This window comes from Ailuropoda melanoleuca, chromosome 16, assembly GCF_002007445.2.
Source record: "Ailuropoda melanoleuca isolate Jingjing chromosome 16, ASM200744v2, whole genome shotgun sequence".
Taxonomy (NCBI): Eukaryota; Metazoa; Chordata; class Mammalia; order Carnivora; family Ursidae; genus Ailuropoda; species Ailuropoda melanoleuca.
The window spans coordinates 14,834,131-14,852,245 of NC_048233.1; the positions used below are offsets into that span (position 1 = coordinate 14,834,131).

The 18,115-nt window shown below is 39.6% G+C and overlaps 1 protein-coding gene across 9 annotated transcripts in view; it reads left to right on the forward strand.

The window, feature by feature from the left end:
- Positions 1-18,115, forward strand: part of DERA (deoxyribose-phosphate aldolase) — a 120,080-nt gene continuing 101,965 nt past the window's right edge. For 2 of the 9 annotated variants that reach the window (XM_034646636.1, XM_034646635.1), the window contains exons 1-2: positions 113-215; positions 6,167-6,237. In XM_034646636.1, coding sequence (XP_034502527.1) covers positions 6,186-6,237 — 52 coding nt within the window. In that variant the 5' untranslated portion in view covers positions 113-215; positions 6,167-6,185. Of the gene's footprint in view, positions 216-6,166; positions 6,238-18,115 lie in introns of all 9 variants that reach the window. The other 7 variants (XM_034646640.1, XM_034646637.1, XM_034646638.1 and 4 more) reach the window with 7 other exon arrangements.

Sequence of the window (18,115 nt, forward strand, 5' to 3'; positions counted from 1 at the left end):
TAGGCTCTCCCCGCAAGGGAGCGTGCGGTGGTCGGACCGAGGCACCGAAGTCCGCGGCCCCACCCCCAGAGGGAGAGGGGCGGGGCGAACGCGGCGACGCCGTGGGGCGGGCGGGAAGCAGGAAGGGCTGGGCGGAGGGCAGCTGGGCGTTGAGGAGTCGGCGACTGCTGCAGCGGCTCGCGCCATGTCCGCGCGCAACCGGGGCACGGAGCTGGGTAAGGACCCCGCGGGTCGTCCCCACCCGTCTCCATCGCCTTCCGCCTCCCGCTCTCGCCCGCCGGGGGTGGTCGTCCAGGCGGGAAGCGGCGGCGCCAGGTCCGTGCGCACCCACCCTGAGCAAAGGCCAGTCCATGGAGACTTAACTCTTGTGCACATTGGCACCGAGGCCTTATGTGGTGAGCGGAAGACGTAGGAAAGGATTCGACTTATCATTTTCCAGCTTAATTCGTTCACCTTCTGGCTCCCTGTTTGCAAAGAATAAACCAAACCAAAAGAACCCACAAAAAACCCAAACCCAAAAACCAGAACCAAAAACAAACCCCCGAAACAAAACCAAACCAAAAAAACCCCAAAGAAAACAAGATAAAAACCTTTCTTACCCACTCAGTCGAGCCACTATGCGATTTAATGCTGGATTTCCGTAGGTGAGTTTACCACAGCCGTAACCCTGAAATGGCCATGCTGGTGGGAAAGTTGTTAGATCTCTGTACTGCGTAATTTACTGTCAATTGCATATAATTTTAGTAGTGCAGAGATTTGTGAAAGTGCCTGAATTATTTCATCGTTTTTCATTTTACTGATATTATCAAATATGGCAAGAAAAATTTAGTTCTGATTTCCTAAAATGTAAAAAATTTGTAATTCAAACATAAGCAGAACCATAATTGGAGCCAAAGGTTAAGGATCTCAAATTAAGTATTATAGCTCGGATATCTGTATCCTGGATCTTCAATTTAGCTGTGTGACTTTGGGCAAATTACTTGATCACTCTGTGCTTCAACTTTTTAATCTGTAAAATGCTTATACTTCATAGGGCGATTTGGAGATCAAATGAGGATTTAAAGTGTTTGGTACTTTGTGGATACCTAATAAGAGTTAATAATAGTATGATATAGAATTCTGGTTTTAAATCCCAATTTTCAGAAAAGTAGTTATAATTCTATATAACACATTCAGGCACTTTTTTTTTCCTTTAAAAGTGACTAGTCTAATGAAATAGTCTAGACTTGAAGAGGTAATCCAGAACTTTTGTTAAATGGTAAGCGTGTGTCTCTATAAAGACACTTGATTTCTTCACCATATTGATTCTCCTTTAGTTATTGCTCTTTAGCAGATTATGTTTTAAGCTCTAGTTGTATCCCTGAAATGTGGACTTTAGTAATAAAGGAATATTTCCTAGATTAGGTGATCCAGAAAGATGGTGGATGGGCTACAGGGATGGAGTGTAGGTCTTACCTTGGTATCCTCAGGGATGTGGCTCTCTGACGTTGTACACATCGAGGATACACCATTATTTTTCCAAAACTTAGATGTTTATTTTTTTTTCAGGAAATACAATTAAAGCTATTTTTACTTTATTTTTTTAATTGGTATAATTGACAGATGACATTTTGCTTTCTTTATTTGCAAGAATTAGCATCACATCCAGACATTTGTTGAAAAGTAACAGTAAAGACAAAAAACAATTGCTAGGTAGAATAATAGTAAATTTGATTTTTATGCAGCTATTTAAAGGATCATAGTTTTGTTTTATTCTCTTCATTTAAATAAAATCAGATATATTTCAAGGACTTTTTCCTTCACCGGTATTAATGATTAATTCAGACAGAGGTTTAGCCTAAAATGTAAAATATGTTACTTGAATTATTTATGTGCTAGGGAAAAAAAACATTCAGTATTAATTTATGCAGTATATTAACTGATGGCTTTTATAGTTTTCTAATTAAAAGTCTTTTTGAATAAACACTGTCACTTAAAGAAATTAACATGTATTCCCTTATTACAAAAGGAATTCGTGTTTATTGTAAAAATTTTAGAAAATACAATTAGCACAAAAAAGCTAAAATTATTACTAATCCAGTCACTTATTTATATTTTAGTGTATATACTTTCAGTTAATAGACCTTTTTTTTTTTTTTAAAGATTTTATTTATTTGACGGAGATAGAGACAGCTAGCGAGAGAGGGAACACAAGCAGGGGGAGTGGGAGAGGAAGAAGCAGGCTCATAGCAGAGAAGCCTGATGTGGGGCTCGATCCCATGACGCCGGGATCACGCCCTGAGCCGAAGGCAGACGCTTAACCGCTGTGCCACCCAGGCGCCCCAATAGACGTTTTTTAAATAAATAAGCTCATCTGAGACTGAACCTCACCCTCATGATAAAATCCTTTAGGGCAAACATTCTTTTCTCTCATGGCATTTCGATATGTGAAAGAGAGAACAAATCCTCTAATTTTAATGTTAATTTTTGTGTCCGTGTTTAGTGATCAGTGCTGTCTGCCTGCTTAAGGTAGTTTATACTTAAAACATTCATTTCTGATTTTCTCCAACTCAAACATAAAGCTAAAAAACCTTTTTCTTTGGGCAGTGTTTGCCTTAAGTTGGTAAGTGACAGCTGTATCCTCATAAAAGCTTGATCAGTTTGGAGTCAGAAGGGAAAAAAAAACCAACCCTAAATCTGGGCCTGGTATTGAGTAGCCTGTGGTTCTGGCCAAGCTACTTGATTTGTTTCCAACTAGGTCAGTGGTTGTCAAAGTTTGCTGCCTGGACTAGCAGTGTTGACGCTGTATGAGAGGGTATTAGAAATGCAAATTCTCAGGCCCCGTTGATATCTTAATGAATCAGAAGCTCTGGGCTGGGGTTGGGCCTTCTGAGTAATGATCAGTCCTCTTGGGTGGTTCTGCAGCACACCGCAGTCGGAGAACCACTAGCTTGATGATCTCCATGGTGCTGTGGAACGCTTCTGGCCCTATGTATTCTATTAAAATGGACCTATGTTTTCTGTATTCTCCTAGACACCTCCAAAGTTTTGCCTAAAATGTAGGTACAGTACAGGCAGTGATCTGCCTTTTGTTCATTGATGTATCTCAGGCACCTAGAATAGTGTCCGCCACACCAGAGGCCGTTAAACATGTCTGTTGAATGAACGAATGAATTTAGAACTGCTCCTTGTTTGGGAGAACTGGGGCATCCACCTAGACCTTTGTGTATAAGTCAGGTTCTGGTGGATGTACACCTCCCTCTTTTCTGAATATTATTAAAAATTAGATTTGTCAACTTTTGTCTCAAGAGGCTTCTGAAGGATGTTGACTGTATGGCTTCCTTTCCAATGTGATTTTCTTTGGCGGCGTCCGAAAAATGGGGCTGCTGTATTAGGTGACTTCTAAGCATCTCTGTATCTGTGTTTCTGTAAGCTCTTGTGTACAGAAAGAAAAATTTCAAAGATATCTGAAAAACAATGGGAAGAAAGTAATTGAAAGCTGATTTTTAATTCGGAGGGATAGGGACAATTCTGTGGCTTTCCTGTATTGCATTAACAAGAGATGGTTTTAGGCATCTATTCTCGATTGGAATGATCAAGGACCATGATTACTGAGGAATGTAAAGATTCTTTTACTCTGTGGAGGTTCTTCCTGTAGCACAGATCAGAACAAACAGAAAGGGTAGCTTATTTGTTTAAAACACAGATAAAGGAGATTAGCTTTGGCTAGTTGCCAAGCCAAGAACCATGGCGGGATTTTGTATTGTACGAAGCACATTCATTCATTTAAAAAGTAGTTATTGAGTACCAATTGTGTACTGGGTAGTACTACCTTGGATACAAGATGGACAAGGATAGTTCCTGCTTTCATAGACGTACGTCTGATTCATGACCTGGGCATCAAGCCAAAGCTACAATGAAAATAATTGCAAATGTGATAGGCAGTTATTTTTCATTTATTTCTCTCTATTTAAGAAATTAGATAGATGTACCTAAACTGTACCTTAAGTGGATTGTGATAACCAAGTGAAGAACTTAGATAAGAACCAAGAATGTAGGGAGCTCATTTTTGCCACTCCTGTGAAAGCATGACTTTGATGTAGAATGTAGATTTTGGTAATGGTGATTTTTCCACTGCAAAATTATCTTTAAACAATTTTTAAGAAATAGTTGGAATGAAATTTTATTTTATTTTATTTTATTTTTTTTTTTTAAGATTTTTTAATTTCTTTATTCGACAGAGATAGAGACAGCCAGCGAGAGAGGGAACACAAGCAGGGGGAGTGGGAGAGGAAGAAGCAGGCTCATAGAGGAAGAGCCTGATGTGGGGCTCGATCCCATAACGCCGGGATCACGCCCTGAGCCGAAGGCAGACGCCCAACCGCTGTGCCACCCAGGCGCCCCTGGAATGAAATTTTAAATCTTAAAGTTAGGCCAAGCCCAGGATGCTTGAGAGTAGTTCTTTAACACTGGCCAGTGTTTAAATCTTTAACACTAGGCACAGTGTCTGGCCTAGATGCTAGGTACAAAGACAGTAGTTAACATAGAGCTCTAGCTCTGTGCCGGGCACTAGGTTAAATACTTTTTGTGTTATCTCAATTACTCTTCACAACAGCCCTGTGAAGATTCTATTATGATGCCCTTTTTACAGATGTACAAACTGAGGTATAGAGAGTTTTAAGTAACTTGCCAAAAAACAGTTTGGCAGAGCTTAGGCAGAGTTAGTGTGGCAGAGCCAGAATTCAAATGTAGGTGGTTTGGTGCTAACGCTGCATGCTTAACCACCACGTGTCATCTCTTGGTGGTAGTCGGGGCACTCAATCTGTAAGACAAGAGAAGGCAAGTCAACAGCTGGTGACTCTTTGAGGTTTTGCCTATGTCTTTGTGAAAGCTTTTTGTTTTCTTACATAATCCACATCTTTTTTTTTTTTAACCTTTTTCTTTCTTTCTTCTTCTTTTTTTCCTTTTTTTAAAAGTAAACTCAAGGGGCGCCTGGGTGGCACAGCGGTGAAGCGTCTGCCTTCGGCTCAGGGCGTGATCCTGGCGTTATGGGATCGAGCCCCACATCAGGCTCCTCCGCTATGAGCCTGCTTCTTCCTCTCCCGCTCCCCCTGCTTGTGTTCCCTCTCTCGCTGGCTGTCTCTATCTCTGTCGAATAAATAAATAAAATCTTTAAAAAAAAATAAAAAAAATAAAAGTAAACTCAATGCTTAATGTGAGGCTTGAACTCATGATCCCGAGACGAAGACTTGAGTGCTGTACAACTGAGCCAGCCGAGTGCCCCCCCCCAATAATCCACATCTTAAACATTGCGGTTTGTTTTAGAGAAGATGATTTTTATCTTGAGAGAAAATGGAAATATCCAATCTTTGGTAGATTAGGAAAGTAGGTTTAGATGTCACTGAATAAGAAATTTTCTGGGATGATGTGTTAAAACCAGCCTTCCTCTGGGAACTTTTCTTTTTTAAATTAAGATTTGTTTATTCATTTGAGAGAGAAAGAGAACGAGAGAGAGAGGAGGGTAAAGGGCAGAGGGAGAGAATCTCAAGCGGATTCCCCACTGAGCATGGAGCCCAAGGTGGGGCTTGATCTCACAACCCATGGGATCATGACCTGAGCTGAAACCAAGAGCTGGACGCTCAACCAACTGAGCCACCCAGGTGCTCCTGGGAATTCTTTATGTACATATGCTGATGTGCCTCAGAGCATCATGGGGTGGGGACCTGGGAGTGATTGCCAAGTGATCAGAGTAAAGGGGCTTTAGGGTTTTTTTTAATTTCTTTTTCTTGTCTCTTTGTGTTTTTATAAAACCCCAGCTCTCACGTTCCAGTCTTTGGGCTTACCTTGGCTTGCTGGGTTTAAGAACCAATCCTGCCTCTTGATGTCATTTAAAGATTAAAAAAAAGAAGAAAGAAAGAAAATAAATACTGAAAATTTGGGGCCTAGCATGAAGCCCAACGCAAGGCTTGAACTCCTGACCCTGAGATCAAGACCTGAGCTGAGAATGAGAGTTAACCTGCTGAGCCACCAGGCACCCCTGTGGGGTGGTACTTTGAAACTATTTAAATATCCTGTTCCTCTGCGAACTTCTAATTTATTTATGTTTGCTTGCTTATATTAGTGGGTATTTGAGATTTCTTATTTTTCCAATGGGTTGTAATTGTTACTATTATTATTTACTATTCAGATTGTTCCACATTTTGCCAATGGGAGCCCCTTCAGCCTGGCTTCTCTTTCTTTTTGACATGACCATTCCTTGTAAGTACTCCCTCATTTTCTGGCTTCACAGGTTATTCTAGGCTTATTTTATACTTTTCCTGCCCTAGCACCAGAGCCAGCCATTTCTCCAAGGAGTGTTTCTTTTGCTGGATAATGGTATTTAGAAGCCAGATCTGGGCTGTTGGTATGCTCATAGTAAGTGGAGTGTCTGTTCCCAAGCCTCCCACTTGGCAGGGCTAGAGAATGTTGTACTACACACACACACACACACACACACACACACACACACACACACACACTTCTATATTTATCTACTTATCATCTATCTATATCTCTCTATAATGAAAACCTTACTTCATTATAATGAAACCTTGCTCTCTATTATGAAACCTCCCCCCGCCCCGCCTCTCTCCCCAAACAATGGTCAGAAAGGGTAAGGGAAGTGGGGACCAGAATAAATTTTTTAAATTCATTTTTATATATTATAAATTTCTGCAGTTTTTAAAAAACAAACTACGTGGAGTGCCTGCTGTTGCTGGCACTTGTTCCTGGATGCTTCTAGTAATGGCTGGGATATCAAAGTAAGCATTACCTGTTCTCTGCTCCCCCTGGAGCTCCCAGTCCACTAAGGGACATAGTCCTATAAATCATTACAGAGAAGTAGTCAGATTGCAGAGATAGGAATTCACAGACAGTTCAGGGTAGGTTTTTGGGTAAAGGATATTTTTGACAGGGAGTAGTTTCTGCAAAGGGACTGAATAAAACCAGCGTGGCGTGTTTCATTAACTACAGGAGCCCAATTTTGAGATTTCTAGTGTAATCTTCTCATTCTCTTATAATGGCTAAGAGTAATATTTTAGTGAAGAAAGAAAACAGTCCTTCATCTTCTCTGTATGAAATACAGACACAGTCAATATAACAGTTATCTGCATTTTTAGATTTTAAATTGCGCATCCTTCTATGAACGTTTTGATTTTTACCGTATATGTCTTCTACTCTTTGTGAACGTGAGTGTTGAGGCTGTCTTTTATTATTCTGCTACTGTTCTGATAAATAGAAAAAAAAAGCTAAAGTAATAATTGGGGTTGGTCATATAATTAAATAATTGAAAGTCCTCCATGGTGCCTCCTAAGTTAAAAAAATTTTTTAAGCATCTAAGCCCTGTAGATTTTAATTGTTAGGAAGGAAGATGAACTTCAAGCACTCGCTTAAAATGGGATGCCTCTGCCAGGAAAGAAAGACTAGTAAATAGGACAGCAGATAGAGCCCTTGAGGATGCGATTTAAACATGTCACTAGAAATTGTTTAAGTGGAGAGGTCTGGCCCTTTTAAAACACTGTCTGTCACTTGAGGATTGGGTCACCTTGAAATGTGTTCGTCTTTGAGTTAAAGGCGTGAAAAGGCACTTTGAAATTTTTCAGTTAACTTTGGTGTGTGTTGTGTGTGTGTCTAACGGATGTACCTCTCGTCAGCCTGCCTCAGCTGTAAGTCAGTCCCCTGGAAACCAGAGTGGTTGCAAGAGAAAGATAAATGTTTCATCTCAGCTCCAGCAAACTATACAGAATTTTTAAAAAGTTGAGACACTGACTGCAACTTCTGACTCTCTTTGTATAGTCAGATCTTCCTCCCCTAAAGCAAAATCTGAGATAAGAGTAGCTTCTGGTAATTACTTCCTAAAAGAGTGCCACTTACTGGTGCTTTGGTTCTTTTGGAATGTGGTTAATGATGTCAAGATTGTAGTCTTTAGAGTCTGGTAAGAATATCCGAATTAACTACTCACGTAATCCAGATTTGGATGAGCTTTTCAAGTGAACACCTAGTGGACACACTCCCGCCCCCATGGCCTCAAGGTAGGAGAGAGAGAGAGAGAGTGTGTGTGTGTGTGTGTGTGTGTGTGTGTGTGAGATTTCATTCAGATTTAACATTTGACACAAAACTAGGGGTCCGGCATACTTAAGGTATGCAGACCCCTCATCTCTGATGTTGAGATCCTTGATTGAACATTTTCGAACCCCTCAGTAGCTTTAACTATCCATAGCAGGGGGAGGAGCCCAGGAATCTGCATTTTTACAAGCTCCCCAGGGGGTTACTATGAACACTCCAGATTCCGAACCCTTCAGGAAATTGTAGAGTAACCCAGATTAATTAGAGATTCAGAGAACCTTCAATGACAGTGTATCATTTTTGACAGATCCTCTCTGTCACTTTTACGTTTAATTACTTTATCATATTTTTATATTTGGTTAGCAACATTTCTGTAAGTAAATTTGAGGAGAAATTAGCCTTTTTTGATTGCAGGAAGTGAAGAAATGACCATGAAGGCATCTTGGAAAAATCAGGGGGGTTAGGCAGTTAAGTAGTTGCATATAACTGAAAAGTGCATTGTGTCTGAAAAGGAGCATATTTTATTCAAATAATGCCAGTGACTAATGAGAAATATCAGTGCTCTTCATGGTGATTTTGGAAATTGACATGAGTGTATCTTCTCCATGGTCTCAGACCCTGGAGCGGACAGACCCTGAAGATTTCTCATTACCTGAAGATGCGAGATGATCTACCAGAAGGAGTGATATAGTTAATTTCCTGGTGGAAAGAAAGAACATATTGATGTTTCCTTGCAGATTATTAATTCTGTTTTGTGAATTCAGTGGGAAGGTAGGTTGTGACAATTCTCATTATATGTGTATTTGGCGTAGTAGCTCAAGGTCTGTATGTTTTGATGTGTTGAGGGAGATTATTTTTTTCTCTTTAGTATATAGGGAGAAACTTCAGTGCTTCTGATAGTTTTCCAAAGAAGAAACAAGAAACGTATCTTAGTCTTCTATCTTTATAAGCAGAGTTTACTTTCTTTTCTTTTTTTTTTTTTTTTTAAGTAAGCTCCACACCCAGCATGGAGCCCCATGCTGGGCTTGAGCTCAGGACCCTGAGATCAAGACCTGAGCCAAGATCAAGAGTTGGACGCTTAACCGACTACGCCACCCAGCTGCCCCTATTTTCCTTTTTTTCTTTTTCAACTTTTGACTCTTCAGGATACAATCATTATTATAATTCAAATTCTTTTATTCACAGGTGAATATATATATACAGAGAGAGTATCTACTGTATACTCTGTATTTTTCATATCTTTGTGAAAGACAGAAGAGCAATAGAAGTTAGGAGGCCCTGCCCTTGAGAAACTTCCCTTAATCCAACTAAAATATCACTGGGGAAGCGCACTGCTGTACACAGAGCAGACTTCGCTCATCATCAGCACGTGCAGCTGCCCTGTTTCAAATGATGGACCAGTCAGTATTGGATTATTAACCTTTAGATAGTCATTTTAAAATACTGTGGGAAATCTCTTCATATAGGCAAAGATCTGATATGGATTTCTATGAGTGAAAACATCTCCATAGATCTGAAAAGAAAATCAGTCTCAGTCTGTAGCTGGATACTGTGTTTGATTGGTTGTAGTATTCCCTTCGTAACTGCATAATACAGAGAAACTGTGGGACACAGTGATTAACATGTAGAGTCTAGACAGTAGACATCGATGCTAACAACGCCGAAGATATCCCAGAGAAAAGCAGCGTTCTCTCTACTCCCGAAAGAAAGTTAAGTTGTTTTGGTACATGACAGTAGTTACTTGTACAGACCAAGTTGAAATTTGGTATCCTATGGGATGAATGATGGGAATCTGTACTTGGCCATGTATGCTTCACTGGGTGCGTTGTGGTTTATTTGGGAAGGATCTAGGATTGGGACTTAAGCATTTTGGCCCTACCTCTGCATCTGGCCCTGTGATCTTGGGCAGGGGACTTCAGTGTACTGGCTTTATATGATGGAGGTTCATCAGTTGTAACAACTGTATGGCTGTGGTGGGGGTTGTTGATAACGGGAGGAGGCTATGCATGTGTGGGGGCAAAGGGAGATGGGAAATCTCTGTACCTTCTGCTCAGTTTTGCTGTGAACCTAAAACTTCCCTAAAAAATGAAGTCTATTTAAAAAATTAAACAAGAAAGCAGACACATGATCTCTGAGAATCCTTCCAGTTCTGAACTTCTTTGAGTCTTCTGATCATTACTTAGAATTACTCTTCTGTGGAATTGTAGGTCTGTGGTGTTCCCTGTGCTTGGAATTCATACATTTTTATTCCTCCTGGCCATCACAGTCCTCTCTGGCTTTTGAGGCTCTAAGTTCCAGTGATTGGTTTACATTCCCCTTCCCCCCTTTCTCTGATGATTGAACATGATTGAGTACATAACTATATATTTTCTTTCTCTCTAGATGTTTTCATGAGTGTACATCTTGACTTCATAAATCTTTATGTAGGCAGAGCCTTTTATTTTGTATTTATTCCTCTGCATGGCAGAGTATTGATTATAGTCTTACTGTATCTTCCATAAAAAATATCTTGTGGATTCACCCCTTTCTCTTTTCTTTTATTCGTATGCTTGGCTTGTACTACGACACACCTGAATCACAATGGTAGCCTCATAGCTAATTTCTCCACCTCTGGTCTGTCTTATCTGCCCCAGGAAAATCTGTATTCGGCTAAACTTCTTATTGTTTGTTCACACAGATCAAATTATATTTATCTTCTCAGATTTGCTATTTTGGTTATTTGGTTTCTTTAAGATGTACTTCCATTTCATGAGAAATACCCCTACTTAATCAAATTAACATAACCATTGTCTTTAGTCAAAGGAAATACTTCAGTTAGTGGGGACAGCAAAATAGTGCTGTCAGGAAGTAGTGAATGGGTTTGGCCAGGGAGGAATTCTCACAAGACTAGGAATAGAAATGCCTGTTAAATTCTGTTAAGATGGTATATTGAATAGTTGAATTAAGTAAGTGTGTTTCTCACTTGACTGATTATGTGTAACAGCATTCTAGAAGTAAGTTGGGTTTGGAATCATGGAGACCTGTGTTTGAATCTTAGCCCTGACATATCCTGCATGACCTTGGACAAATGATTTCATCTCTGAGTGTCAGTTTCCTCATCTGTAAAATGGACCTAATTGCCTATGTGGCAGAGTTAGTGTCAGTATTCGATGAGAAATAGAGTTGGATCACCCTTAACTTGATGAGTCACTAATAGATGGTAGACATTATTCCAGTAATCTTCCAAAAATACTGTTTTCATTATTTTACCTTCTCCCTGAAGACTCTTTGTCTCCTCTGCTGGACTGTTCATCGCTCATCTGCTGAGGTCCTTTGCCTTCTCTTCTGGTACTTACTGATTTCCTTCTTGTGTTTTTATGTTGTAATGATACTTTATTAATAAGCCTACTTGAGGGTAGGATCTGTGTTTGGTAGGTCTCTGTATCCTTCCTTGCACTGAGAACAGTACTTTTCATGATGTAAGTAATTTGTTTTTATCAGTGTTTATTAAATGGAAAGAATGAAGAAGAATTGTCACCTTTTCTAGGAACTTACAGTGGTTTTTTTACTGCCTGGTGTGCAAATTGCAACCCTTCTCCCCTTTCTTTCTTTGAGGATCCTGGGTCCTTTGGCCTGTTCCTGCTACCTCTACCTGCCTCTGCCCTTCAAGGTCAAGCCTGATCCCCCTCCCCCTTTCATGAAAACTTACTCCTCTTGTTTGATAGACGTCCCCGTTAACACTTATTTTGATTTTTTTTTTTTTTGCTACAAGTTTTCTTCTCACCATTTTGATCGCATTTTCCGTAACACCAAGGACAATAACTGTAAGATGCATACCCATCTGTGGACTTTGGAGAATGGATCACTGTGGAGTGATTTAAAATGTTTAAAACTTATGTCACCTGGGATGAAATTTTCGTAAAATTAAGTATCTTTAAAAGATACTTTGGTCTACTTACAAAGGTAATACACAGTCATTATAGAAGTTGTTGAAAATTCACAAATATAAAGAAGGGAATAAAAATTGCCCAGTATCATCCCATGGAGCAGTAGAACTCTGAAGGTTTAGTCCCTGTCTGTGGGAGAGTACATTGAATAGAATTTAAGAGTTTTGGGGGACTTGGAGGATCATCTTTACAAGCATGTAACTCCTTGTGAGTGCTCAATATTGTAAATGCTCAGTAAATATTAACTTCTAGTATAAAAGGTATAAATGGACTCTTGAGGCTTTTAGAGCTACTTGCCTCTAATTAGGACGCCCGGCTGCTCTGCTTTTTTGGTTCACTGAGTGCATTTTTAATAAACTTTTAAATTTCTCTCCTGTGATCACTCTTCTGCTCTAGAGATTCCTACCTTCTGATTTGCTGTTTCCAGTATGCTTGAGACAAGAGCATCAAGGTTACGAGCAATGTGAATAAATAAACTAAGAGCAAAGAGGGTTCTGCGTGGAGGTTCTAGCAGCCTTCTGCAGTTGGGGTTCTGCATGAGAATTAAGCCTTCCTGCCCAAAGGCATCCATTACATATCATGAAATAACTTCTATCTGATGTATCCAGAAGGATACTGGTTCTCTATTGGGGGGAATGAGAAAAATAGTCATTCAGATCATTTTTTTATTCTCTGGTTCAGATGAGGAACCCTGTCTGAGAACTGCTGCTGGGCTCTTCTGATGAGTCGTGTGCATAAACACCATTGCGGATGCTGGGAAATCCCTGTTCACAGATCACAGCCCTTTCCTTTCCTTGTTCTTTGATTCCTGGCAACATGCCAGAAAGGGAAAGTTGATGCCTGCCTGGTTTTTCTTTTTAAGCAACGGTTAACCGTTATCTCATGTCACCAGTTCTATATTGGGCTCCTGGAGGATTCTTAATAAATATATATTGATGGACCAATTGATTCTTTTAACCTTTTAATTATGAAGGTTTTCAAACATTCACAGAAGTGGAGAGATTAGTGTAATGAACTCATAGGCCTGTCCCCCAGTTTCAACAGAAATCAATTTTGCCACACTTGCTTTACTAGCCCTCCTTTTTTGCTGTAGTAACTTAAAGTAAACTCAAAATGACATCATGCCGATTTGCCCCTACTACTTTGATACGTATCTCTAGAAAAACATTCCCTCGTTACAGAACTACTTGATTGTTATCATGCTAACAAAATTAAAATTGATTTACTTAAAAGATTTTGAAAGGGAGATGCTCTTCATGAAGATAATATAGATATTATAAAAGTTAATATTTATCGAATACTTACAATATGCAAGGCATTGTGCTAAGTACATGGAGTAGCTTGTACTTTACTCTTCCCAACAATTTTATGTAGTCAGGTTTCATCCTCATTTTACAAACCAGGGGGCTGAATTTTGAGAGGTAAAGCATCTTGTGGTCATACATCTAGCAAGAGAGTGGTGACTTGGAACTCAGCCCTGGTCTCTGTGACTGAAGAGACTGCTCCTACCCTGAAAACTACACTGCTTCTATATAGACTTCTTTAAAAAAATTTTTTTACTTATATTTTTTGTTGTCAATATCGCCTCACATTCCGTATATGACCACTTGCTGTCTTAACTCAAAACCCAAAATGAAGGGAGGTAGGATATCTATAGATAATTTCCAAATGTTATTTTAATTAATAATTCTTAATATTCCTGTTCATTCTTCCTCTTAGGGGGATTTTAAAGCAAAAATGATTACTTTAAAATTCAACTCTGTATATTTGCATTTTGGACTATATGTTAGACATGCCATGGGCAAGCAGTGAGAACGGGAAAAAGCCAGGGGCCTAGATCAACCTGTTGGGATCATTAATCCCTGAGTAATTGAGAGTCAGCTGGTGTCAGGGATACTCCCTGTGAGGCAGGGGAGGTCTTGCCTCTGGGTGCACTAGCCTCTTGTTGCACACCTTCCACACCCTCTGATTTGTCTACTTTCAGGGTACCCTTCCCCTTGTTTTAAACACTGTCTGGGAGAACAGAAAATTCACTTCCCACTCATGTTTGAGAGATTGATGACATCAAGAGCCACCTTTTCCTGGGAAAGCTAGCTTAAATAAGTACCAGGGAGTGAGTGATACATGAATTGTGTAATTGGAAATATTTACCCATAGGGAATATTGGGTGATGGGGAGCCTTACTGATATACCTGAAATCCCACCATTTCTCTTATGACTGCTCTGTGTTTTGTCTAGTTGACCTTAAGTCAAGTCTCTCAGCCTTCTCTATCTGTGGCTGTTAAATCCTGCCTGCAGACAGGAATAGCCTTATCTGTGAAAATTGGACAAGACCCAGCTTCCCTAGAGAGCTGACACAGTTACATGCCTTCCACAGCTGCTTCAGGTTTCCCCAGCCCCCGAGGAGCAGGCTGTGGGAAGCCCAGTGTTCCTGCGGTGCTCCACCAGGAGGAATGCTTCCAGATGAACATGGCCGCCAAGTTGTCATCATAGACCTCACTCAGACTAACTTTGGAGTTGGCACATCTAATGACTTTGTAAAAGGAGGGGTGGTGGGGCTTTAAAGTTTCTGATGACTTGTCACAGAGCATCTGAAAGCACTGGGAAAATCAGCCACCTTGTCAAAACCTGTGCCATGAAAGAACTTCTTGAGGAGAAATTGCAGAAGGAGATGAGGTGCTGGGGGAAGCGGTGTTTTGAAACAGCACCCAGCAGGTGGTGAATTCCCTTTGGAACAGATATTCCCAGGCAGTGTTGGCAATCATTGTGCTCCATAATGTAGCGGGGGTTTGTTTGTTTGTTTTGGAAGACAATATCAACTGGAGCCCTGTCTGCTTACAGGCAGTGTATTTTAGCACATGTTAGATGCATGCTGCTTTAGGGGTACACCTACATGCCGGCTCCTTCTGCGTGTGTTTAAATGTATTTTTGAACACAGATAAAGGCATTACCAGAGAGCATGAGACGGTGGTAAGTAGGGATCTGGAAAGCATTTGATATTTTCTGCAAATCAAAAGGTAGGGAGAAGGTGATTTAAGGCTTGTGTAATACATATGGTAGTCTACTAGAAATATTTGTCTTTTTAAAATTTTTCTTTTTCTTTCAAAATTTATTTCACTTTGGCTTTTCACTTAGTTCACGTAGTTCAAAGGATGATTTTATTCAAGTTTGAGAATTTGGTTCTGCAGTTCTAGATGACCCGGATTAAAATTTTCTACAAACAAATCTATGCTTGAGATGTTTACCCATTTAATTAAATAGAGCTTTTGGAGGGGGAAAGGAATTTGGACTTTGAAGTCAGACTGCCTGGGATTCAGATCCTGATTCATCCATCTATGACTTTTGAGTTTGCACATCTAAAATAAGGTGGGGGATAAAATCTAGGTCATAGAATAATTGTGAAGATTAAATGAGGTATTACAAGTAGAGCAAGTGACATGGTGCCTGGAACATAGTAAGCCACAATGAGAATTATTTACTCTTCCCTTTACATGGATAGAGTAGGGAATGTTGGAAAGTTCTGACCTTAAAGCTAAAGAATAACTCATTTGTGAACAAGGGTATTTGTTGACTAGATTATAACATGGGATTATGAGGAAGAGATTCAAAGGGTCTAGAGCAGTTGGAGCCCCAGTGTATGCTGGAATGTAATGGGAGTTGAAACTAGATATGTACCTAATACCTTTATAGTGATTTGCTTTCCTTCTTATTGAAATGTGATAAAAGGTAGATATCACTGTATTTTTTTCCCAGATGGGAATTATTCATCCCATATTCTTTCATTTTTCTAATTTTTTTTTCCTGTGATCAGCATCTGTGAAAATTGATCAATACCCAGACTATGGAGTAGGTGTTCATTCAGTAAGTCTCCTTGGTGCCACAATATGACCATTTTAGGTAAATAATCACAGACAAGTACGTGTATGCCATTCAACTGAGAATAGCAATATTTTTTGATAAAAGTAGACATGGGTTTCAAAATTCAAATATACACATTTTAGTAGCAGAATTGTGATTCTCAGTAGGTCATTTAAAAAATATTTGTCTAAAAGGTTAAGTATCAGGAATAATAAAAATTCACAAACTTTTGGAAATAATTTAACATCCTTTATAAAACTTGTCATTCATAGTTTACTATATCTTACCATAGAGGTAAAACTTAAAAGTAAATATTCCTGGCACAGGTCATATATTACCTTAAAATCATGAATAAAGTGCAAATGACTAATAGGTTTTTCCTGAAATGAGATTTAGGGGGGATAGTGTGTGGTGGGAGCAGAAGGACATTGAATACTGGGCAGTGAAAGTGGGGCAGTAGGTTTCAGGAAAAATAAGAATAGATTTTATATAAATTCTAGGTTTCATTAACATGCTAATTTTTTATTTTCTTGACTTAATGTTCTTATTTAAGTTTAAATGAAATGGATTTTATTTTTTTGTTCATTCTATTCTGTAGCATTTATGTTTTTGATATTTCGATGGGGTGAATTATGTGCAGGTTTGTTTTCGCACGTAAGTATCCCTACAGACTGTGACTTGTAATGGCTAGCACAGCATCTGGCACAGGTGGCAGCTTTATGAATAATCTTTTCTGTTGCCTTATGGTAGGAGCTCATTAAGTAACAGGGCATTTTTGGACATTTTCAAATTTTAATTTAGGAAAGTCTGTCATCAGTTTTCCCATTGAGAGGAAGGAGTTAAATAGATTTTCTTGGCAGCTCTTAGCTCCTGGAGTAATTGATCAAATCTTCTCAGAGGACTGAGAGTTGGATCTTTACCCAACAGGGGGCCACAGTTGTCTAGCTTCTTGGTGAATTTCTCTGAGGTCTAATGATTCTTTCTGAACACTAGGCACATTTAGGGGCTTGGGGAAATTCTCTTCAGAAGTTTTCCCACAGTATGTTAAATTGAAAGACTGTGTTTGGAAATCCAGACATGGTTTAGTAAGTCTTATGGTGTATCTTCATGAGAGCATAGAGGAGTAAAACCAAGATTTTTTTTTTTTTTTAAAGATTTTATTTATTTATGCGACAGAGATAGAGACAGCCAGCGAGAGAGGGAACACAAGCAGGGGGAGTGGGAGAGGAAGAAGCAGGCTCATAGCGGAGGAGCCCGATATGGGGCTTGATCCCACAACGCCAGGATCACGCCCTGAGCTGAAGGCAGACGCCCAACCGCCGTGCCACCCAGGCGCCCCTAAAACCAAGATCTTGGCAATGAAATGTCTTGTGATGTGGGAAATTTTGTCTATTAGCAGTTTTATTTAAGATGTTAATTTGACTGAAAAGCGTGGAAGAAGTGATCTTTAGGTGACGGTTTTGAAGGATAATGTCAGTTTAAGGATTAATTCATAGCAATGTTTGGTATGTAAATGTGGTGTGTGTGTGTGTGTGTGTTTCGAATTTGACAGGCATATATGAAACCCATGTAGATCCCTAACTTGCTTTGCCTGCCAAAGTCACAGGCATCGATAGAGACTGAATAACCAATACTTGATTTAGGTGGACAGAGCGAGTTCATTTCATAAAGGTGAAGGTTAGTCCACTTAGACAGTAAAAGAAACTGTAAAGGGGCACCTGGGTGGCTCAGTTAGTTGAGCATCTGCCTTTGGTTCAGATCATGATGATCCCAGGGATAGAGGCCTAAGTCAGGCTCCCTGCTCAGTGGGGAGTCTGCCTCTCCCTCTCCCTCTGCCCCATTCACTTATGCTGTCTCTCTCAAATAAATAAATAAAATATTAAAAAAAAAGAAACTATAAAGAACTTTTTGTCTTCTTGCTTCTAAGATACTTTCTCTTATTCTTATAAAGCAAAGCATCTGGAATACAGTGCTATTTCAGTCATGGTGTAAGTCTGTATGTTAAGTCTTGAATATAAGTCCGGATGGTCTGTGAAAAAGGAAAAACTGCCTCATTTAGGTATATAATGGTTTCTAATGACATTGCTGAAATAGAGGGAAATGAAATAGCAGAATGGAACATAGAGAATTACTGGGAGACAATCAGTGACCCTTAATGTTAGATGTGTCCCTAGCAGCAAATCTCTTGGGGGAATTATTAGAGTGATAAAGGAATTTATAAATATCAATAGTTTATAAACACTGAGGAG